This window comes from Numenius arquata, chromosome 11 (assembly GCF_964106895.1).
Source record: "Numenius arquata chromosome 11, bNumArq3.hap1.1, whole genome shotgun sequence".
Lineage (NCBI taxonomy): Eukaryota > Metazoa > Chordata > Aves > Charadriiformes > Scolopacidae > Numenius > Numenius arquata.
The window spans coordinates 23,324,016-23,347,173 of NC_133586.1; the positions used below are offsets into that span (position 1 = coordinate 23,324,016).

Here is a 23,158-nt window from a genome sequence, read left to right on the forward strand (position 1 = left end):
TTTGACAGTTGTTGTCAATACAGGGAACCAGAACAACATAAATACTCCTATAGAAGAGCAAGATGGATGGAGTGGAACGGGGCAAGGTCATACACTTCAAACTTCGCAAGAAACGGTACTGTAACTGGAAAGCTCTTTAATCCAAGGAAAATGAGAGGGACACAGGTTGTTGCTGTGAGCCACCAGCCTGACTCGGTCATGAAGGATACCGGCAGAAAGTTGTTGCCTGCAACACCACCCACCATCCCAAAGAGACCTCCCCCACCACTCCATTCCCTGCTCCGGGTGTTCAGGGATTAGCTTTAAGCAAACACACGCACAGAAGAGATTGACAGAGAATCTGGAAAAGAGCAACTGCAAGGCTGGGTGGTGATCGTGGTTGGAAAGCAAGAAGCCAAGAGTTGAGAGCCTTCTGAAAGCACCAAAGGAGAAAAGAGCTGCTTTTATAAGAGGCAACACTGACACAAACACAGACAGGTACAGACCAGCCACAAATAAATCCGTTGTGAGAATCTCTGGCCCAACCATCGTGGCCAGAGAATAACAGAAGAGCTTTCTACATAAAAAACACAGCAAGGAGCCCGGATTGGCCTAAACCAGCAAGGACTTTTGGCCAGCAGTCAAAAATACACTGCTATAGACTTGCAGAGCGAAGCGGAGAGCTGCGCCTCGTCTTCCTCACAGCCCAACAGCTCTTAAAAAATAAAGAAGGCACCAGCTGGACATTTTGCTGAGTCCGGAAAAAGCAATTTCAGGGCAGGCAACATTTGAAGAAATACTTTTTTTTAAGTTTAGGTACTTATGGAAGGTGTAAGTGTAAAGCACTGATTGTATCAAGTGGATAGTCTAATATTTCAACTGAGTCAGCAATATTTTTGCCAAAAGGTTGCGATATCAGCTGTACCAGGGTACCGCTACACCAGCGGTGAGAAACTCAATATGCAGAACGGAGATTTGCTCGGCCATTTCTCACCATGATCCTCCACGCTTTCCAAGTACATCAGATTTTTGTTTTTTTAATAAGAATTATATTTTTTTTTCTACACACCATGGTATTTAAATTCTTTTCGTATCTGGTGGCATCTTTCTGGCGGTCATCTTCCTCTGCAAAAACTCTTGCTGATATTTATCATTGGCAGCATCTCCAGCTCCTCCCTGACTCAAAGAGCTCTAGCGTCAGCCAGCTTCACGTGGAGAAGACCACTTTGTGCATCTCTCTCTACAACAGCAACGTAATAAAACCCAAATTCTCCCATCCGTGACATTTCACCGCCCAGGCAACAATCCCAGAACTACAGCGACTGGCAAGCAGCGAGGAATCCTTCATGGCTTTTGCAGCCTGAAGAAAGCAATCTCCCCAAACTCCTAACTCAAAGGCGCTCTTTGTATTTTTTGGAATGCATCTGTGGGAAAGCGCTACTAATATTTGATAAGAGTTTCTCAACAGGAACAAAGCTCACACTTCTCAGTTCACCCATCGTCCTCTCCCAGCAGGCTGGCAGAGACCAAGGTACCAACACAGTATTAAACCTGGGGTGTCGAGAAGATGGCTTATTTAGGTAAATCGCAGCCAGGAGCTGGGGAGCTGAGAGAAGGAAAAGACAAGTCCTGAAGAACCTGGTTACACACATGCATTAGGTCACTGATAAAAAAAAAGAATGCATTAGGTCACTGATAAAAAAAAAAAAAAAAAAAAATCAAGTCCGAGATCACACCCACGACAGTGTGACTTCAACCAGGCCACTGGGAGCCCAATAACAAGAAAGGGGGAAGGTGGAAAACCTCACATGAAGTCAGGATGCAGCAGACATTAACAACTGACCATAAGCTTGGACTCGGTACACGACACCTCCTACAAACTGAAAAGTCACTGTTGAGAAAGCCTGAAGAGGACAGTTGCCAGCAGTAAAGGGAAGATAACAATCCCATCGGCAAAATGGACAAGACAAGCCTTAAACCCTTAAAGTTTCACACCGTGCCAAACAGCACATATATATATATATATATATGTTTCCCAGATCAGGGGGAAATACATAACTTCACACAAATAAGGTAAAAATTCACTTACACATTATGATTTGTTTCCCTCAGACCTGGGAGCACGACCAGGCTGAGGAGGAGTTCCCAAGCCACCTCCAACTCCTCCTTCGGCCGGTGCCCTGCCCCAGGCTGCCAGCTACGGCCAGGACCAGGGGTGTCAGCCCGCGCCCCCTGGGGTGACCCCACCTTTCACGGCCAACCCGTGAGGGCGGCGGTGCGGTCACCGGGCCCCCCACCGGCTCGGTTCCCCTCGCCCACGCCCGGGGGGAAGCTGGACCCTCCCCCGGCGCCACCCGGAGCTCAGCTCGGCCAACAGCCCGACTCCCTCCAGGCTCTCCTCAGCCGGTTTAAGGAAGCCCCGCCGCCGCCGCCCCCCGGCGCCGGCCTCTGCCCTCCCTCGTCGCCGGGCACGGCCGGTCCGTGCCCCAGCCCCGCGATTCTCCTCCGCCGGGCTGGAGCCCTTCACGCCGGGAGAACCGCGGCCCAGCACCGGGGAGAGCTGAAGCGGCGAGCCCCGCGGAGCCTCCGCCGCCACGGCGGGAGGCGCGGCCCCGGGAAGGCGGCCGGGCCGCGGAGCGAACCCACTGCCCCCCCCCGCCGCTACTCAGGGCCCCGCAGCGACGGCGGCCCCACCGCCCCCCCTACCTAGCTGCTGCGGCGACGCCGGACTCCCCGGGCGGGCTGGGCAGGGCCCCGCCGCTGCTCGCCCCGCCGCGGCTCCTCCCTCCGCCGCGCTCGACGGGGAGGTCCCCCGACCCGGAAGCGCTCAGCCCTTAACCCCGCCCCGCGGCGAGCACCGCCCTATGGCAGCAGCGCACCCGCGCCGTCCGCAATAACTTCCGGGGCGGCGCGGCGGCGGGTTCGCCTTAGCAACCGCGTTGCGTTGCTAGGCGGAAGTGGCGCCCGGCGGGGCGGCGGGCAGGCCGAGGCCGGGGGACGGCGACCGACGGCCCCGCCGTAGGACCGGGCCCCGCCGGGGCTGGGGAGGGGTCGGACAGCGAGCAGGGCCTCGGCTAGGGCTCAGCAGCCAGCCTCCCCGGAGCCCCAGCGCCTTCCGCCCTGCAAAACCCACCGCCTCTCTGAGGGAGGGGGGGAAACCCGTCCATAAAACGGGAAAAAACACCCACGGAAAGGTGGGCGGTAAAATGGAGATCTTAAACTCAGCCATGCGTTCAGCCTGGCCTCGAATCGCCTCTGCCTGCAGCAGCTCCAAGGGCTGTTTGGAACAAGGGCAGCAAAGCGCAGCGGGAAGGAAAAGGCGGCTCTGGGAACACCTGGTGACCCCCTAAACGGCCCTCACTGCCCAGCTTTTCATGGCCACCAAGGAAACGTCAGGCTAAATGGTCATCACTGCCCAGCTTTTAGTAGTCACCGAGGAACCATGACAGGACAGGAGCAGGAACCCGCTGGGGGTCATCACCTGAATGCTCCCAGGCCGCTCTGGAGGAAGAGCTTGGCATTTCCCACAGGAATGTTTCAATAGCAAGACGCCTTGAGAATGGTGACAAAACACCATCAGGACGCACGCTTCATCCCCGACGCACCAGCCCCTGAGTCCATGGGCAACCTCCTTATCCAGCCATGCAGTCACAGCTCGGCACCGCACGGCCCCCACCAAGAATGAGCCACGGGTTAATTTTGAAAAATCACCTGGAAAATTTGTTTCGATCCAGAATTTAGGCATTATAATGATATATTTACCCCACTACCTCATATTCCTGGGGCTGGGCGTGTGAATTTTCCGCTGGTGCCATGATTAAGCAGAAAATATAGCCCAGTTTTAGTAAAAGCTGCTAATATTTCACTTTAGCTTTCTTACTTACTCTTTCTTTTCTTATACATGGGCACACTGCTGACTCGGTTACACCTTTTAAGTCGTCGATATTAGTATCAAAAAACGTCTTCAGCCAGCCAGCGACCCAAACAGCCCATCCTGGCATCACCACGTCTAACGCTGTCCTGCAATGAGCTTTTTTATGCACTTTTTGTCTCTTTGTGATATTACTAATAAAAAAAATTAAAAAATTCGCGTCACCCCATCATTGCTAAAAGGAAGAGGCACTGGGAATTAAGCACTTTTGAAAGGTTAAGATTCAGCACTCCCATTTTTCAGGTGCTGTAAGGAGAAAACTGATTCAAGGCACATCCCTGTTTGCATTTTGAAATATTCTTCATCGCTCAAACAGACATTGTACCACCATCTGATTTCTCCCCATTTCTGTTCTGAAGAATCCGGGAGCTCCCAAGGAGGATCATAATTCTGAAAAATTGTTTGTCATCAAACAGTTTTAGTCCGAGTGATTATTTTGGTCAGTTCACATTAGCCCTGTGATGACCCCCAGGGAGTTCAGCAGACCAGTGTGTTGCAAGACATATCGGGGTGATGGGCTCTCCTCGTTTGAGCCACACAGGACTAATTTCTCTTCTAATGCCTGGGAAAACTGCACTTTTAGAAGACTCTAGTGTCTGAATTCATGAAAATATTTACTTTACAGCCAGCTCTGGTGTGTGGATTTCAAGGTCTTGGGTGTTTTCGAGCACCCCAGGTGCAGGGACGAGGAGGAGCGAGACCCAGGCGCTTGCCCCAAGCTGCCAACAGGGTTATTCACACCATGAACAGCCCATTCAACATAAATTAGAAAGTTTGCTGAGGAGTTCTCTCTTTTTCTCTCTCTCTCTCCCTTGATGGCTGGGATCCTGAGAACTCCTTGCCCCGGTGCTGGAGCCCTGAGCCCTTCCCTTCCTCCTGAAGCCGCAGCGCTCGCAGGGTCCCACATTGGCTGTCCCTGCGGGGAGTGCACGGCTTGATGGGATGGGATGGGATGGGATGGGGACACTCCTTGTACATTTTATATTGGTGTCAGGATCAATATTGGTTCTTTAGTGTTATTAATATTAATTATCTGGTCCTATTCTATTAAACCTGTTTATATTTCCACCCTTGTTCTTCCCTGATTCCACCTCCCAGGTGGGGAGGGTGATAGAATAATTGTCCAAATGACAATAAATTGTTGTGAGTTTCTCAAACCATAACAAGGGGGCTTGCAGCTGACCCAGAAATGTCTCGGGTAGGTCAGGACCACCCCACCGGAGGTTCTACCGGTGAGCACTCGGCTCCGCATACCCCACCAAGAGAGGTGAGAAGCCAGACCGATTCCCGAGAAAGGAAACATCCTGCTTTTATTCTTGAAACTGCTGCAGCGTCTCCGGACGGGATGAACCGGCCGGTTGCGGCGGGAGCGGGTGGGCAGGACAATACGCCTTTGTGCGGGGCAGCGGGAAGGACAATGAAGCTCCTGTTCGGGGTCAGGCACAGGGAGGCACCACCCCGACACCAGCGACCGAGCAGCGTGGGCAGGGGGGCACCTCGCAGGACACTGGCGCAGAGAGACCTCGCGTCCTTCTGGGTAATGCTGGCCGTGAGCATGCCAAGAGAAAAAAAAAACACAGAGAAAAAAACAAAGATTCAAAGAGCATTCTTTGGCAGGAATGTGAGAGCAGAGGAGCAACCATGTAGAGTGAGAAGGTACCAGGGCCTTGTCCTTCTCTCCCCCGATGGAAATGCCCCCTGTAATCATTCAATTCAGGGCAGGAATATGCGTGAACAGGGGTTTTTTTGGGCATTTACCGAAATGAAAAGTGCTCCGGTGTGAGAGAGCGTCCTGTGCAACTCCCTTAGTGTAGGCAGGCAGCTTCTGAACTCAAATCATGGTGCCTGCAGCAGGGAGGCTTTATTTCAGGGAGTGAGAAGTGAAAAAAGTGGGAGGCATTAAGGGGACATCGTATGTGCCTCAGTGCAGCGTAATTTGGTACCAGCTTTTTTTCTAAGGAAAAGCCTTGAAAATCAGAAAAAGAGCCAAAACCACCTCATTTGGGGGATGAGGTCTCTGAGGTTTTGTGTTGGATTCCCACGGCGGGGCGAGAAGGCGCAGCCCGACAGCTGATGGCCCTTTGTCCCCTCCCCTCTGCCCGCGTCCCTGCGGCAGGGACATCTGCTCACCCCGCCGACCAGCTGCTCCCGGCACGGCACCGGCTGCAGGAGAGCCGAGGAGGTCTTTCCAGCCCAGCCGAGCTACAGCGAACAGAAGTGTTTGGTCTGTCCTGTTCCGGACACGAGGGCAGAAGGACTCTGCTGGGAAAAGCTCGAAAATGCTCTGGAGCAGCAGGACTTTGCGATTATCCCACGCTACTTATAGAGGGAAAAGCCTTAGGCCATGGGGATGGAAAAGGATGGGCTCCATCCCACCACACTCTTGCCCAGACAAAGATAATTTTACCCCCTAAGATTTAAAATTCAACATATCAGACCCTTAGGATTTCTTGCCTTCCAACCACCACTATCTCCTCTCCTAAACACCCTGTTTGTGCTCATTTTGCAGTTGCTTTTGGAGCATCCAAGAGCACCTACTGAAGGACACATCTAGTTGTTCCAGCAGCAACCCCTCTGTGCTCTCACCCCATCTCCATGTCCTCTTTGCCTGCTCTCCCCCCATACCACCCCTTGCCCTTTTCTCCCCACCCCCACGAGGCTCAGTCCAAGCCCCATCGCAGATGGAGGAAGGGTGTTTTGGACATTCCATGGGGAACCAGCCCTTTTCCCAGGGGAGAAGCCTTGCTTCTGTTGGCCTGCATTGGCTTGGTGGACCAAGAGCCATCAAGGAGCTGGGACCAGCAATGACCCACTCACAACATCAGTACATCCAGCAACCTGCAGGAAAGGTCCAGGTGCCACCAGCCTGGGTCCAAAGACCATGACCTCCCTGCACCTGGGGAAGAATAACACCCTGCCCCAGGACAGGTTGGGGCTGACCTGCTGGAGAGCAGCTCTGCAGAGAGGGGCCTGGGACTCCTGGTGGACACAAGTTGCCCATGGGCCAGCAATGTGTCCTTGTGGCCAAGAAGGCAAATGGTCTCCTGGGGTGCATTAAAAAGCGTGGCTGCAGGTGGAGGGAGGTCATCCTCCCCCTCTGCTCTGCCCTGGGGAGGCCACAGCTGGAGCACAGTCTGGAGCACTGGCTGCGATATTCTCGAGGTCAGGGGTCAGAAGAATAATTTGGACCATCTGCAGAAACCTCGGCATGTTGGAAATGGGAAAAAAACATCTGCTGGGGGGAGCAGGTTCCCCCCGCTGTCTGTCCCTGCCCTTCCAGCGCCAGGTTTGAGCAAACCATGGGGATTTCACCCCTGAAACAGAGGGTGATTTTGCTGATGCCATTTTCCTGAGGAGACCATTACTTTGTGAGGCAACACTCGCTCTCGGGAACCAATGAGCGATTTCAGTTTCTCGTCCATACACTTATCCGTTACTTAAATAAGTACATTGAAAAAAGACAAAAGGAGCCTTGCGCTGGTCACTGGCACCGTCAGGGCTTCGGTAGCTGGAGATGCTGCTGACATCTATTGTCAGCTCTGGGTATTTATTTTTTTTTTTAAGGGGATGCTTCTAAGTGTGTTACTAAGTTGAGGTTAATAAATTGTCTAGGTGACGGTGGTGGATCTTACGTTGCTGGCAGGTCTCAGCTTGCTCCTGTTATCTATTTTAAAAATTACATTGAAAATCCTAATTACAGCAGGCACTGGGATTTAGCTGGTTTTGTATTCCCTTCTTTTTTTCCCCCGTTAAAAAATTGGAGTTGTGGTGTTCATATGGATTTAACCAAAAGAGCATTGTTATCAAATAATTCTTTAAACTTACAAGAAATGAGCTGAAAGGTGAAAACTACTTTGTAGTAATGACAGTAATAACAACCAGCTGGATTTCCAGCTGATTGTTCCCCTGAAGAGTTTCTCCAGACCATACCCCTCGCCCCAAGACTCTAGAAATCCCATCGCACGGGGGCAAACCTCTGTGACACGGTGTAACATTGCACCGAGAACAGCCATAAAGCCCATTTACCCTTGTCTTGAGTTCATTTTCAACACCGTATCAGACCCTGCTTTACCACGTTAAACTTCACTATTAATTATATTGCTGGATTAAAGCATTTGTAGCCATAGATGTAAAATGTTCAGCAATATATTTGGGGTGGCACCTACGCAGGGCTGTTTTAAGGAGAATCTTTCTGATTAGAGCACCAAGAAGGCCAATGGCATCCTGGGGGGCATCAGGAAGAGTGTGACCAGCAGGTCGAGGGAGGTCATCCTCCCCCCTCTGCTCTGCCCTGGGGAGGCCCCATCTGGAGCACTGGGTCCAGTTCTGGGCTCCCCAGTTCAAGGAGGACAGGGAACTGCTGGAGACAGTACAGCAGCAGACTACAAAGATGATGAGGGGACTGGAGCATCTCTCTTACGAGGAGAGGCTGAGGGACTTGGGTCTTTTTAGTCTGGAGAAGAGAAGACTGAGGGGGGATCTGATCAACGCCTATAAATACTTAAAGGGAGGGTGTCAGGAGGATGGGGCCAGTCTTTTTCCAGTGGTGCCCAGGGACAGGACAAGAGGAAATGAGCACAAACTTGAACATTAGAAGTTCCATCTAAACATGAGGGGGAACTTCTTTCCTGTGGGGTGGCAGAGCCCTGGAAGAGGCTGCCCAGAGAGGTGGTGGAGTCTCCTTCTCTGGAGACATTCAAACCCCACCTGGACACGTTCCTGTGCAACCTGCTCTGGGTGGACCTGCTTTGGCAGCGGGGTTGGACTAGACAATCTCCAGAGGTCCCTTCCAACCCCATGTGATTCTGTGAAAAAAATCAAATAGATGAGGTTTTTGGATATGGAAACCTTCTTCAAGTTTTGGGGGTCTTATCTATAAATTTTATTTCTAGTTGTCTGGAGCTCTTTTGCTTTAGCACTCTCTCCCTCCTAAATTTTTTCCCCTCTCATTTTCAGAGGAGCTGGGTGCTGTTCCTGCTTCCCCTCCGAAGGCTGGCAGCAGGGGTTCGGTGGGAGCCAAATTGGCCATACCCCTGTCCCAGCCACAGCACAGCAGCCCCGCTCCCATGCTGAAGATTCCTATCCACCAGGATAGGAACGCACCCGAGCAAACACCTTTTCCTGCATCTTGCCCAGAAACTGCTGTTCCTTGAAAAAAATTTCAGCCTTAACTTTCAGCCTCCAATTTCTGACCTAAACCTTAGGGTTTTCTTTTACCTGTGTGGAGTGAGCATATGTATTTATTAGAAGCAAAAGCAGCTTTAGCTGCTCCTTAGTACTGAGTTTTGCTCTTTTATGAGATTTTATGGCAAGGTAGACATGCATCACACAGGCAACTATTTGATGAGCAACTATTTTAGAGCGGTTCCATGGTGTAATGGTTAGCACTCTGGACTCTGAATCCAGTGATCCAAGTTCAAATCTCGGTGGAACCTGGTATCTTTGGGGTTCTAATTGACAAGTGACTGAATATGAGCCAGCAGTGTGCCCAGGTGGCCAAGAAAGCCAACGGCATCCTGGCTTGTATTAGAAATAGTGTGACCAGCAAAAGTAGGGAGGTGATTGTGCCCCTGTACTCAGCACTGGTGAGGCCACACCTCGAGTATTGTGTCCAGTTTTGGGCACCTCAATACAAGAGAGATATCGAGGTGCTCCCTCCAGGAAACGAAGCTGGTGAACGACCTAGAAAACAAATCTATATGAAGAGTGGTTGAAGGAGCTGGGACTGGGACTGTTTAGTATGAGGAAGAGGAGGCTGAGGGGAGACCTCATCACTCTCTACAACTACTTGAAAGGACACTGTAGAGAGGTTGGTGCTGGTCTCTTCGCACAGGTAACTAATGACAGAACGAGAGGGAATGACTTCAAGCTCCAACAGGGTAGGTTTAGACTGAACATTAGGAAAGAATTTTTCACAGAAAGAGTGGTCGGGCATTGGAATAGGCTGCCCAGGGAGGTGGTCGAGTCACCATCCCTGGATGTGTTTAAGAGTCGTTTAGATGTGGTGTTGGGGGATATGATATAGGGTAGATGGTTGGACTCGATGATCCCAAGGGTCTCTTCCAACCTGGACGATTCTATGATTCTATGATGCTGAGCTTCCTTTGTGCATGCTCTTCTCATCCTGCCCTTCAGCAGCAGCATATGTTCCTGCTCCATCAGATTTTAACTTTTTAACATCAGAGCAATACAGAGCCTGTTTGTTCAGGTCTCCGCCAGCGCTGTTCCTCGACTACGGGCCTGGGAGAGCAGCCTTGATTTGTCAAGAGTAGCTCTTGGACCTTCTCCCTTCCTCAGCCTGTGGCTGCTGAACGTGATGAGCGCAGGAGTTGATGCTGGTGACATGCAGATCCGAGAAGAGCCCAGCATTTTTTGCAGGCTCCCAGGCAGCTTCAGAGGAGAAAGCGAGATTGAGGACTACAGCTTGTTTGGCGGGTCAAATGGGAAAGGAAAGAGCCACCCATGGAGCCTCCACAGCCGCGGGACCTGAAGCAGTACCTGCGTCCCTCTGCCATCGTTGTGACTCCCCGCTGGGGAATGCCCACCCCAGCTCTCATTAAGCCTGAGCATCCCAACAATGCCAGCCCATTTCCTCACCTTAACGAGCCCTTCGCTGCACCAGGAGCACTGCACTCCGGCTAAGGAAGGGCAAGGAGAGCATTTCTGGAGGCTGAGAGCCTGTCCTTTGCCAGAAAGGCTAAGATAACTAACCAAGTCACTGCAATCATGAAGACCTTCCTGCTTCTCCACACCAAGAAACAAAATACCTGCTGTGGGAGCACGGGGCTGAGCCATTTCCTGCCAGACACAGGTACCGACTGTTCACAACAGGGAACGCAGAGAATTTCACTGAATTTCACTGAATTTTTTTAGAGTTGGAAGGGACCATATAGATCATCTAGTCCAACTCCCCTGCTGAAGCAGGATTGCTTAGAGAATGCTACTCAGGACTGCATCCAGGCGGGTCTTGAAAATCTCCAAAGAAGGGGACTCCACAACCTCCCTGGGCAGCCTGTTCCAGGGCTCTGTCACCCTCACCATGAAGAAATTCTTCCTCATATTTGAGTGGAACCTCCTATGTTCCAACTTGTGCCCGTTGCCCCTTGTCCTGTCACTGGGAACCACTGAAAAGAGTCTGGCTCCCTCCTCCTTCAACCCACCCTTTAGATACTTATAGGCGTTAATAAGGTCTCCCCTCAGCCTTCTCTTCTCCAGGCTAAAGAGTCCCAGCTCTCTCAGCCTTTCCTCATAAGGGAGATGCTCCAATCCCTTAATCATCTTTGTTGCCCTTCGCTGGACTCTTTCCAGTAGTTCCCTATCCCTCTTGAATTGGGGAGCCCAGAACTGGATGCAATACTTCAGTTGTGGCCTCACCAGTGCAGAGTAGAGGGGGAGAATGACTTCCCTCGACCTACTAGCCACACTCTTCCCTATGCAGCCCAGGATTCCGTTGGCCTTCCTGGCCACAAGAGCACATTGCTTGCTCATTGTCATTTTGCTGTCTACCAGGACTCCCAGATCTTTCTCTTCGGAGCTTGGCTCCAGCAGGTCCACGCCTAACCTGTATTGGTGCCTGACATTCTTCTTGCCCAGGTGTAGCACCTTACACTTTTCCTTGTTGAACCCCATGAGGTTCTTCTTTGCCCAGCTCTCCAGCCTGTCCAGGTCTCTCTGGATGGCAGCACGGCCCTCCGGGGTGTCAGCCACCCCACCCAACTTGGTATCATCAGCGAACTTGCTGAGGATACACTCTGTCCCCTCGTCCAGGTCACTGATGAATATGTTGAACAGGACTGGACCAAGTATTGACCCCTGGGGGACACCACTGGTTACAGGCCTCCAGCTTGAGCCTGTTCCATTAACCATTACCCTTTGGGTCCTGTCACATAGCCAGTTCTCAATCCACCTCACTGTCCCCTCATCCAGCCCACACTTCCTTAGTTTTCCAATGAGGATGTTATGGGAGACAGTGTCAAAAGCCTTGCTGAAGTCAAGGTAGATGATATCTGCTGCCCTCCCCTCATCCAGCCAACCAGTTATGGCATCATAGAAAGCTATCAGATTGGTCAAGCATGATTTACCCTTGGTAAACCCATGTTGCCCACTTCCAATAACCCCCCGCTCTTCAACTTGTTTGGAGATGACATCTAGAATGAGTCTCTCCATTACCTTCCCAGGGACGGAGGTGAGACTAACTGGTCTGTAGTTCCCAGGGTCCTCCTTCTTGCCCTTTTTGAAGACTGGTGTGATGTTGGCCTTCCTCCAGTCTTCTGGCACCTCTCCTGTTCTCCATGACTTTTCAAATATGATAGAGAGTGGCCCAGCGATAACTTCTGCCAGCTCTCTCAGCACTCGTGGGTGCATCCCATCTGGGCCCATGGACTTATGAATGTCCAGTTTGGCCAAGTGGTCCCGAACCTGGTCCTCCTCTACTGGAGGAAAAACTTCCTCTCTCCATACCCTCCCCCTGGCCTCCAAGGCCAGAGGTTCATGAGGGGCAGCCTTAGCAGTGAAAACTGAAGAAAAGAAGGCATTCAGCAACTCTGCTTTCTCCGTGTCTTCCACCACTAGGGTGCCCATCTCATTCATCAGTGGGCCCACATTATCTTCCTTTTACTGTTTACGTACTGGAAAAAACCCTTTTTGTTGTTCTTAACTGTAGTGGCCAAGATGAGTTCAGAACATCTTGCGCAGCTACTGACAGAGCAGCCTGCTTGGTCGTTATCCTCAGCTTGCTAAAAAACAATCAGAAAGCAAGTTTTTTTGTTATTTGTTGTGACATCTCAGCAGTCTGTAGTTTTTACAGCACATCATCACAACCTCTTTGCCCTTAATTTATGTAACCTCTTTAAAAATTTCTACCACAGAGAAATCTTCACTTGCTACTTCTCATTCAAACAACTTTAAATGCTTTTCTGTAACAACCCTCCTTTTTATTCTAATTTTTTAGAATTTCTAATTTTTATTCTAATTTTTTATTCTAATTTTTAGCAAAAATTTTTGCTAATTTTGAGCAAGAGACTTCTAGACAGTGTTCCCCACTTTTCTGGGGATAAATAGCCCAGGCTGATCGACTGGAGCCGCCACTAAATTATCCTCCCTTGCAAACACTCCCCTTTTCATCAGCTCCACTTGCTCTGGTCATTTGTGGTGCTCCTCAGGAAGAGCTACAGCAGAACCCCCAGGAGTAAGACCCACAGCTGCTCTTCCGCAAGACCCCGCTCAATCTTTCATATAAGTTACCCCCAAAAGTTGTGGGACAGCCCTTCACGGTAACACGTTTTATTTATTTTTAAGCAGTTTATTGCTCCCCAGGCCTTCAGGGGGTTGATTCATTAGATTCAAAGAGATTCACCTCTAAATTGTAGCAAGTGGCAGCTGCCCTTCCACCTCACCAGTGTCTTTTCAAATCCAGCTTTCCCACCTTTGGACAAAGAGTTCCCCATTAACAGCTTTTACTTCAATAAAGACACAACAGGGATGTCTTTTTGTGTTTCAGTGTATTTAGAAAACTGCTTTTTAAAAATGGAACAAGCAAAATTGTGCAAGTCTTGGGCAAGGACAAGGCAATGGGAAGATAAAAGCTGCACGGTACAGAGTCGTCACTGAGGAACTCAAGGAAACCAAGATAAAAATTAAAACAGTGATTTACACTGAATGCTAAGATTTAAAAGTATATATTAATTTCACCATAATTTTGCAAAAATGTTCTTGCAGCCTCTCAAACACACTTTTAGTTCTGTACAACTAATGTTGTTGTTAAATGAGCTGAACATAAGCCACAACACGCTGTAAAAAACTATACAAATAACTGGAGTCTGGGAGACGTGGTTTATTGCCAGTTGGGGTCAGATCACGTCTGCTCTTCCTCAGAGGACTTGCCATCTTCTGTGGGATCTGGAAGCAGGGGAGGACCTCTGTAAAAAGCATTATCAATTCAATTAGCAGAACTCAACCAAGGCTATAACTAACAAAGCCCTTCTCCTCCAGGCTAGGTTACCTAAATGACTTTAATTAGCCCCAGACTGCACCTAGAGACATTAGGATAAGGTACCTTGTATCATCCTAAGTGCCAGGACCCAAATGAAGCAGCTCACACCTACCTTTCCAATGGGAAAGCCTGCTTCAGCGTGGAAAACATCCACACACTGATACACCCTCGGTCACCCTCTGCGTGTCCTTCTCCACCCAGAGGGACACATGCAGGTCCCACAGCATTTCCAGAAGGCTGAAAATTCAACTCCCATTTCAATCCGAGTTTCAACCTGACTAACTTACCCAGGGCGACTGAAAAAAAAAAAAACAACAACCAGTTGCACGGTGAAGCGAGAGCAGCTCCTGCTTCTTCCAGAACATACCGGGAAGCTGTAAATCATTTAGATGGCGACACTGCGCGTTCTCTGTGGGGTTATTACCACCTGGTCATTACTCAGCCAAACAAATTTCAAATGGGAGAGATTAAAGTCTTGCAGCACTACAGTACACATCTTTTGTTTCTCCAAGAGGTAGGGTATGCTTAAAAGTCTTTATTTGCTTGTCCTTCGAGACATTTCAGAACCAATTTTTATGCCCCCTCCAGACAGTTTGGGATGATCTGTATTTGGTTAAAAAAAAAACCCTTGCCAATTGAGAAGAGAGCCTCTGTAAGACACTGCTTCACACACTGCTGCCTTTTTAGTCAGTAGTGCTGCCTACAAGTTAATCTTTGAAGTGTCAGCTTGACAGAGCAATTCAATTCCTGATGTACAGAAGTCGTTAGCAGTCTCCCAAGCTGTTCTGAAACAGAGCTGACAGCCAGAGAGTCACATCGCTCTCGTCTGTATGCAACGAAGTGTGTCTGAGCACAGAGGATTTGCCTGAACTACTAATTACTGCACCCATTTTCAGAAACTCCCCACGAGGTCAGCAGAGACAGGTGCTGCGTTTTACCAGACTTTGCTGAGAAATATTATTCCAGAGAGGATAGGAAGGTTAGCAGATGCACCATCAACTTTTTAGTGGTCACTTGCGCCTTCAAAAATAAATTTTATTTTCAAAGCAGCCACAGAGGAAAACTAGTCTTGCTTTGTTTCATGCAAGGACACACTGACAGCCCTCGGCACAGCCCGTGCAGGCTGCTCGGGGTGTTGTTTGGAAGTGCCTGGGATTTCATTGTTTAGTGTCACCCCACAGACCACACTGACTATACTGGTGCACACTCTAAAGCCACGCCACAGAGCACCAGCTGCATGCGCTGCTGCTGTCCTGCAGGTGGTTTTAGCTCTCTGTTATGCTTCAGACAGCTTTTTAATTATTTTTTAAGGAAGTGAACATTAAGTTGAAGCAGAATGTCCTGAGAGCCAGGCTACAGCCGACCACCAGAACTCCTCACGCGTGCAAAACCTGTTCATTTACCTACTGCATTTTGCCTCTCTGATACACCGAGTGCCCCTTCCCTGCCCGAGGTACGACCCTTCTGCACCTCCTTCAGCCCCTCCTCGGTGCAATTTCGGTTTGCGGGGACTTGCAGCGCCGGTTCCAAGGAAACCTGAGGCTAAACATGCTCCTAAGCAAGCCCCAGCGTTCACAGGGGGATCGGAGGGGAGGCAGACGCGGGCTGGGGGGAGGGAAGCAGTGGAGAGCTGTCAGCCCCCCCCACCCCCCCGAGCCCCGACACCTACTTCGTAGGGGCCGGCCCCAGTCCGCTGCTCCCCGCCGCCTCTCCACCGGGCTCCCGGTTTTCCTTCTCCGGCAGCCGCAGGAAGTCGCCGATGCCCTTCTGCCAGGCGGGGACGGGCCTGGGGCACACCGGGTTCCCCCCCACACGGCGGCCTTCGCCTGCGGAGAGCGTGGCCGTCAGCCCCGCCGCAGGCCGGCCGGGCGGGGAGCCCCGGCCGCGCCCCGCTCTCACCTCTCTTGACGGCCGGCGACGGTCCCGCATTGAGGCTGCTGGAGCCCAGCACCTTCCGGGGAGCCCTGGCGACCAGCACTGCGGGGAGAGCGGAGCGGTGAGCAGCGGCTTGGTCATCCCGGTTCCGGTCCCGGTCCCGTCCCGTACCTTTCCGGCCGGCCCGGCCGCCGCCCGCCTTCGTCCGCACCATCCCCGCCGCTCGCCCCGCGCGGAAGATGCCTCCGCCCGCGGGGAAACGCCATTGGCCGGCGCCCGCCAATGGGAGCGCGCCGGGACGCGCCCCTCCCACCGCTGTCCTCAGCCCCGTCCCCATCAGGGTCCTTCCCTCAGCCCGCTCCCATCAGGGTCTTCTTCCCCTCAGCCCGCTCCCATCCGGGTCCTTCCCTTCAGCCCGCTCCCATCAGGGTCCTTCCCCTCAGCCCCGTCACGTTCAGCCGGCTCCCATCGGAGCGGTCACCTCAGCGCCGCTGCCCTCAGTGCGGGTCCCGGCAGTGTGAGTACCCTCAGGGTCTCTCCCCTCAATGCGGGTCCCCTCGGAGCCCCGCTCCCCTCATCTCCGCTGCCCTCGGACCCGTCCTTTCAGCTCGTTCCCTTCACTGCCGCTCCCCTTAGCACGGCTCCCCTTCGGGTCTCTCCCCTCAGCCCGGTGCCCTCAGCATGGCCCCCTCAGGGTCTTTCCCCTCAGCCGGCTGCCCCCAGCTCCCCTGGCACCCCAGCCCCACCGCGCAGCACTGGCACTCCCTGGTACCACAGCAGTCCGAGGGGAGAGGAGGAAGGGTGATACTGCTCCTTGATGTGACAAATCGTGATGGCTGTGCTTAGCTGCGGGCAGGGCCGCTAACACCACCCAGCCTTGCCAAGAGAGGGATATTTGTTCCCTTCCCAGGTGCTTGCAGATGTGAAACCTTGGCTCTCAACAGTTTGCTGCCTGCCCGCAGCATTTTAAAAAAAAAAAAAGAAGTCAGTGAGCCACGGTGGCTGGGAGCACAGAAAGCCCTGCAACACGTCACATTTTGGTCCCAGACACTTTTTTTCAGCACCAGTGTGAATTCAGATGGGTCCAGTGTGAGGGAACAGGGTGGGAGAACTTCTCTGGCTGAAAAATGATGTTTCTGCATGGTGTTTTTCAGCATGTTCCTGGATCGGAGGCACCGCAGGACTGCACAAACGTGGTGGTGGCACATCGATGGATGATGGGCAGTGCTGGGGGGTAATCCATGTCCCCCGGGAGCAAGCTCCATGTCCCCGGGAGCAAGGCGGTGTGCCAGGAGGGACACGGAGGCAGCTGGGGAGCACAGCTAGGCATGGCGTCCAGGCACTGGTGGGGCAGGGATGGGACCTCTTCTTACCTCCCGCCTCCAGGCTGTGCCCAGAGCTCCCTCTGATGTGAGGGTCTCACTATGCTTTAGCCTGGCAGCTGCTGGGGCCAGAGGCTCCGGATGAACCCCTCTCCCAAGACCCAGACGGGGCTGGTTTCTCTAAGAAATCACGCTGTCCTTCTCCAGTGTGTCCAACGTCTCAGCGATGTTGGTCCCAAATACATCTATCTTTAATGCTCCCTTTATCTTTTAATGTTCATCCTAATGTGTGTTTGCTTAACCAAGCTTTTAGTGCTGGCGTTTATTCATTTTTTTTTTTTTAACGATGGTGTAATTCTCCATCCCATATTTTTTGAAATTTTGTGGTGCTGGCACCCTTCGGCAGAGCCCTGTCACCACCCCAGTGGCACAAGCGAAGGGATTTGGGGACAGGGTGCTCACTCAGCGAGGGCTGCTGCCGCTCCCCCGGCCTCACCTCATACCGCTGCCCCGCTTCCCCGGCAGCGAGGGGGGAAACAAGGGCCGCCTTCCCTCCCCTTCAGCCCCCGCGGGGAGCCCCGGAACGGTGTCGCCGCGGCCGCGTTCCCGGGGAAGGGCGGTCGCCGGGGCGGTGCGGCGCCGTTTGCCTTCCCCCGGGCGGAAGATGGCGGCGCCCAGCCCGCTCCTGGCCTGGTGCGTCCAGCACCTCCGCGGAGACTTCGGGCTGGACGTGGGCGAGGAGGTGGTGAGGTGAGCGGGGCCGGGGCCGCCGGGGTGGGCCGGAGCCGGGGCCGGGGCGGGTGCCGCTCGGGGACGAACCCTTCGCCAGGGCCTAGCGGGTCCCTCCTCCCCGGTCGGCTCTGACAGGCCGCGGTGGCCTTTCGCGTCGCCTCCGGCCAACACAGAGGGGAAATGGTGTTTTCAGAGCCACTCTCGGGCGATCTGCGCCCTGGGTTGTCCCACGGGTGGGTGTCCCGTGAGGAGACCGGGGGGCGGGAGGTGGCACGGTCCTTGTGGGTAGGTGAGCAAGGGTGTGCTGTTGTCACCTTGTGTTTGAGCAGGAGCTTGTTGGTTTATGGTTAGATTTTTTATGTTACTCGGTGGGAACTGGAGTCTTAGAGTGAGTTTTTTAGTGTTTGGCAGAAGGATCAGAGGGATGTCGCTGCACTGCAACAGGGGGAGAAAGATATTTACTTTCCGTTTTTTTTTTTTTTTTTTTTCCAGTGAAAGAACCACAGGGGATTTCCCAAGGTGTCTGTCTCAAATTTTGACTCATAAACCCATTCCTTACCACAGTCTCTGCAGAAACCTGATCTGAAGAAGGGAGCTGTGTTGCACTCGTTGCATATATGTGCCATTAGGTCGTTGGTTTCCTCAGAATAAAAGCCCCCTGACCCATTTTGATCCATCCTGTCTCTTGCAGGTACATCTTGTCAATAACAAACGAGGACGAGATCCGGGAGTATGTCATTGACCTCATCCAGGGGACCGACGGGGAGAAGAGTCGGTTTGTAGAAGAGCTGCTCTCCAGGTGGCGGAAGTCCTCCCAGCTGCCCTCTGAGCCTTTGCCAGGGTATCGGAAAAAGGATGGTGAGTGGTACAGGGAAGAAGGAATTGAAGTCTCAAATAAGCTTGTTTCAGTTATACTTTTTATTAACAATTACCTGAAACCAATGCCCATGACCAGTCCTATTTCTGTACATTGTGGCAGTATAAAGCTAATTTTCATTCACCAAGAGGTTGGAGATGTCTTTCTATTGCTGGTAGTTACTCAGCCTTTGTGCTTTTGCACATTTCCAGAGACTTTGGAAGTGCCTCGGGCTGGAGACCCAGGGAAGAAGGGTAAACGCAAAGGAAGGAATAAGCAGGAGACGCCTGCGTACGCTGAGCCAAGTGCACATGTAGAGGAAGTAAAAACCCCCCTCGACCTGGCCAAGGTGAGTGTGTCTGGTACACGGAGCAGGCTGTGAGAGTGGCTGCTGAGGGCACGCTTTGAGCCTGCGTCGCGGGGAAAGGGGGTCCCATGCTGCAAGAGCACTGTCAGCGAGTTGTGCGGTTGCCCAGGTGCAATGAGGGGGTGGCTGTTCCCCTGCACCGACTGTTCAAAGCTAACAGCAGGTTCAGACAGGCTGTGCTTGTACCCTGGATGTGTGTGTCCGGGAGACTCACTGCTGTGGGGCAGATAATGTGAGGGTGGGGAGGAAGATTGTGTGTTTATGTCTATGATGGAGAGTAAAATAAGAATCAGGTAGTGACTATCTCAAAATGGATTTTACTCCTCCCCCAAAGAAACCTGGATGTGAGAGAGCAGACAATGGAAGTAGATGCTGTCATTAGTAGTAAAAGGTATTACTTTAAAGCAGAGATGTGAAGGTTGAGGAATTAAGGAAGCCATCAAGTGGGTAGAACATTCATTCTTGCTGTATTTAAACCTTCCCAGTCATGCTGAATAAAGCTTTAATTGGCAACTGAAATATTTCAGCTGCTTTGGGGAGGAGTCCTTGGGCACTAGATGGAGGGATCTGAGAGCTGTGGCAATGCTTCTCCACTGAGCAGCAGCTCTGGTTTGGCCGTTTCTTTTTCCTCTTCAGCTGTACTCCTGCACCTGTAGTGTTCAGATTGAGATGTTGTTCAATTTTGTGGAGAGATTTTTTTGCATTATGCATAAACAGCCTGAGCTGCAATGAAAGAAACTGCAAAATAAGAGCATAGAAACACTGAAACCCAGGAAATTCCGCTATTTTCAGGCAGCACAAGGCCGTGCAGCGAGCAGTAGTTGCCTTTCTCTGTGATAGTTAACTTTTTGCAGCAGACTTGCTTTCCATTCAGCATTTCCCACAGTCAACGCATCAAATGTGATGATCTTTGCCGTTAAATGTCAATGTAATTAGCCAGGCTGAATTTCTGGATTTTATTTCCAGTAGTGGATTTTGACTCAGAGCTGGGAACCCAAGCTCCTTCCTTAGGCCTGGATCCAGCTGTACACCCGCGGCACCGGCTGGCATCAAATACAGCGGATCGCTCGATTGCTGCCTGATGTGTGAGGGTGTGCTGTGCAGGAATACCTGTGTGGGTGTGCAGTGCACTCAACATGCCTCGTTAGACTTGCAGTGGAGTCCTTCAGGCTATAAATGTCAAGCAGGTTGCGCCTCCCGAAGTTAAATTCCATGATTTAGCCAGGTGCAACCGTCACCGAGCAACATCCAAATCCTGAAAGTAAGGGTCGCACCTGAAGAAATGGTGGAACTTAAATTTATGTTTTTGAATTGAAGTTTTCGTAGTAGGGAGGCTGCAAATTCTTGAAGTCCTTGTAAAAGTATTTGTTTTTAAGATAAAAACCCCATATTTTTTGAACTGGAGGGTTAAAAATGGACTGTAACGTTCCAGTTCCTTGTAGTTATCTTCTAACTTAATTTAAAAAAAACAACAGCAAACTGAGAAAGCTCTGCCAAGGTTTGCTAACCAAGGTCGCTTTATCTGGTTTTGATTTTTTTGGTTCCTGACAGTAGTGTTTGGATCTGGCAGTGGCAGTAAAGCCTGCTGGGTGGAACTGGGGGTACTGGAAGTGCTGCATCCACTTGTCACTGAGCCACTAGCCTGCTGCTATTGCAAGCAGATAAAAAGAGTTAAGGCAAGGCCCTAGTGCCACAGCACGGCCCCATCACTGAAAAAAGCAGCGTGGGAGGATGTGGCTGTAGAAGCAATAGACGCTGGCTGAGGTGTGGGGCAGGGAGCAGGGTCGATCCTCAAGCATGCAGCAGGCAGAGAAAGCGAGTTGTTGTTCTATGGAGAATGAAACAGGCTTTCTGGGAAAGGGCTTCTGAGAAATCCTCTTTTCTGTTGTCGAGAGAGGCTGTGGAGAGGAGAGGGAAAGAAAAGCTGCGCTTGAGCTGCAAGAGGATTTTCAAGTGTGTCACAGATATGACTAGTAAAAGCCCGAGAGTGTGTTTTTATACTGGAGTGCTGCTTGCTGAAATAGCTATGGGGAGTAAGTCCTAGTCTCTCTTGGTCATGGCTAGCACACAAGTCATGGCTGAATCCGGTCTCATCTAGCACTTGTGCCTGGAGTGTGCTGTGCTTGCTTTTCAAAGCATCTGTTTTTCAGTATCATCAGAGAAATGGTAGCAGTTGGCTTTGTTCTGTTCCTCTGGGATGATTTCTGTGCTGTAATTAATTCCTGCAATTAACTTCTCAACAATTCACTTCTCAACTGGTACCTGCTGGAGATGTCAGGTGGGAGGAGGAACCTATTGTTTCTCTGATCGAGGTGTAAGGAAGGTCTGAGGGAGAAAACAGAGAACTCCACTATGAGATTATTAATCCAGCCATCGAATATATCTTGCTTTGTTTCATATCAGGGTTTCTCTACTCCAGCCTGACCCAAAGCTTAGTCCCTCCCAAAGCCTGACCCTGTGCAGTTCCTGATTGAAACTCAGAGAGGTGAATCACAGAATCGCTGATGCTAAGTCATGAAATGAGGAGAAGAACTTACATTACAGCTAAATACTTGAACATGCAGTGCATGGAAAACTTCTGCTCAGGTGGCTGTGCTGAGTGGAAAACACAAAAAATGCTGGGTGGTGAACTGTCTGGGAATGACGAGGTCCTGCTGCCGCCAGCGGCTCTGCTTCTGGGGATAGGCGCACACAGGACTTCATGATTATGAGCAGGGTCTTGCTATAACCTAAATAGCCCTTGAAAATAAATCTGGCTGTAACTGAGTTGCTGTTTGAAGCTGTTAAATACCTGTGAGTTGATAACCCAGGACTGGAGGGCTGACAGCACACCTGCCATCTAGACCCTAGCAGTTTTAGCTTGCAGAGGCATCAAACATCAAGTGGATCTGCAGCATCCTTATGTCCTTGCTTTGTTTAGATTCCTTGGACCTTTTCTGGCAGGCCTAAGCTTGTCTTTCCGTTGAATCTGGGGTCTGGTCCAAGTTTCATTCCAGTTAGGCAGAGTAACCTTTGTCTGAGTCTCTCCAGCCTGTTCAAGGGTGGGTGCTTTCCCTTTGCTGCTGGTGTTGCAGTGTGAATACAGTTTGTTTATTTTTTTGCTTCTCAGGCCCAAGAGAACAGCAGTGGAGTCAGTGGCAGTAGCAATTCCTCTAAGAAGAAGCCCAAATATGTCAGCCTGTACACCAAGGAGGGGCAAGACAAGTTGGCCGTCCTGATCCCTGGCCGTCACACCTGCGAGTGCCTGGGCCAGAAGCACAAGCTCATCAACAACTGCTTGGTTTGCGGGCGCATTGTCTGTGAGCAGGAGGGCTCTGGACCCTGCTTGTTCTGTGGTTCCCTGGTTAGTGATGAGGTGGTTTTTATTTGCTGTGCTTGAATGTGGTGTAGTTTGCTCAGGGCTTTGAAATGGCGTGGGGCTGAATAGGCCTCTCGCATCAAAGTTCCTCTAGCAAAGGTCTCCAAGCTCTTAAAGCTGGGCAGGAAAGAACCTGTACTGTCTCCTTCTGGCGGAAGGAGAAGTGCTGTGGCTTTAAGTCAGTTTGTGTTTCTTTTATGATGTGCCGCTTCAGAGAGCAGAGAGGTTTCCCTCATAATTTACATGACTTTGGAGCTTGCCTGATTTATGACAGTCTCCTGTGGCTGTCCTGTGCATTACACTAGCGTCCAAAACTTGTGCAAGGCTTCAGCCCCATCCTGGGCACAGCCCTGGTGGCCTTGTAAGGGGTGGCGAACGTGGGCAGGGCCACTGTGCTGACTTCTCTTCAGCACTTGTGTGGCATGTGTCACTTGGGATACCTCTTACACCCTGCATTTGGTTGAAAGGGCACCTTCTGGAAAAAGAGGGTGAGTTAATGACTACAGATTAAGTAAAGTTAACTTCAGGAGAGAGGAAAATATTGGTTGGATGAAGAAAATGTTTTAAATCAGATTGGTTGCTATTTTTAAAGTGTGTTTAACTCCAAGTGGCCATCTAAGAGAGAGGACTTCTGTGTTTAGCGTTGCTCATCTGCTTGGGGAGGTTCTGAGTGCATTTCTTCTCCTTCAAGATCACCTGGTAGTGTGCTCACCCACAGAGCCGAGAAAGACCAGACTGTACATTTCT

General features: G+C 51.3%; 2 protein-coding genes and 1 non-coding gene across 4 annotated transcripts in view; 2 read left to right on the top strand and 1 right to left on the bottom strand.

Annotated features, from left to right (window-relative positions):
• Positions 1-9,273: 9,273 nt before the first annotated feature.
• TRNAQ-CUG (transfer RNA glutamine (anticodon CUG)) lies at positions 9,274-9,345 on the top strand. The gene has a single exon. It is a non-coding gene; the product is annotated as a tRNA-Gln (tRNA).
• Positions 9,346-13,406: 4,061 nt separating this feature from the next.
• Positions 13,407-16,008, bottom strand: PCLAF (PCNA clamp associated factor). 2 transcript variants are annotated; one of them, XM_074156517.1, is made up of 4 exons: positions 15,948-16,008; positions 15,801-15,878; positions 15,571-15,727; positions 13,407-13,827 (listed from the first exon to the last, which is right to left on the bottom strand). In XM_074156517.1, exons 1-4 carry the CDS (start codon positions 15,988-15,990, stop codon positions 13,764-13,766), a joined length of 342 nt encoding a protein of 113 aa, XP_074012618.1. In that variant the 5' UTR covers positions 15,991-16,008; the 3' UTR covers positions 13,407-13,763. The 2 variants fall into 2 exon arrangements, with proteins under 2 accessions (XP_074012618.1, XP_074012617.1); XM_074156516.1 differs by having other exon boundaries at positions 15,801-16,000.
• Positions 16,009-17,315: 1,307 nt separating this feature from the next.
• Positions 17,316-23,158, top strand: part of TRIP4 (thyroid hormone receptor interactor 4) — a 33,417-nt gene continuing 27,574 nt past the window's right edge. Inside the window, exons 1-4 of the mRNA XM_074155864.1 lie at positions 17,316-17,848; positions 18,522-18,688; positions 18,899-19,035; positions 22,163-22,396. Of these exons, the coding sequence (XP_074011965.1) occupies positions 17,763-17,848; positions 18,522-18,688; positions 18,899-19,035; positions 22,163-22,396 (624 nt within the window). The 5' untranslated portion in view covers positions 17,316-17,762. The remainder of the gene's footprint in view (positions 17,849-18,521; positions 18,689-18,898; positions 19,036-22,162; positions 22,397-23,158) is intronic.

Excerpts from the sequence above, each read along its gene's own strand:
- PCLAF (XM_074156516.1), bottom strand. The coding sequence starts at position 15,990 with ATGGTGCGGACGAAGGCGGGCGGCGGCCGGGCCGGCCGGAAAGGTACG. Across the intron at positions 15,728-15,800 it reads GTCGCCGGCCGTCAAGAGAG|GCGAAGGCCGCCGTGTGGGG; the intron begins GTGAGAGCGGGG and ends CGCTCTCCGCAG. Across the intron at positions 13,828-15,570 it reads CTGGGGCCGGCCCCTACGAA|AGGTCCTCCCCTGCTTCCAG; the intron begins GTAGGTGTCGGG and ends TGCTTTTTACAG.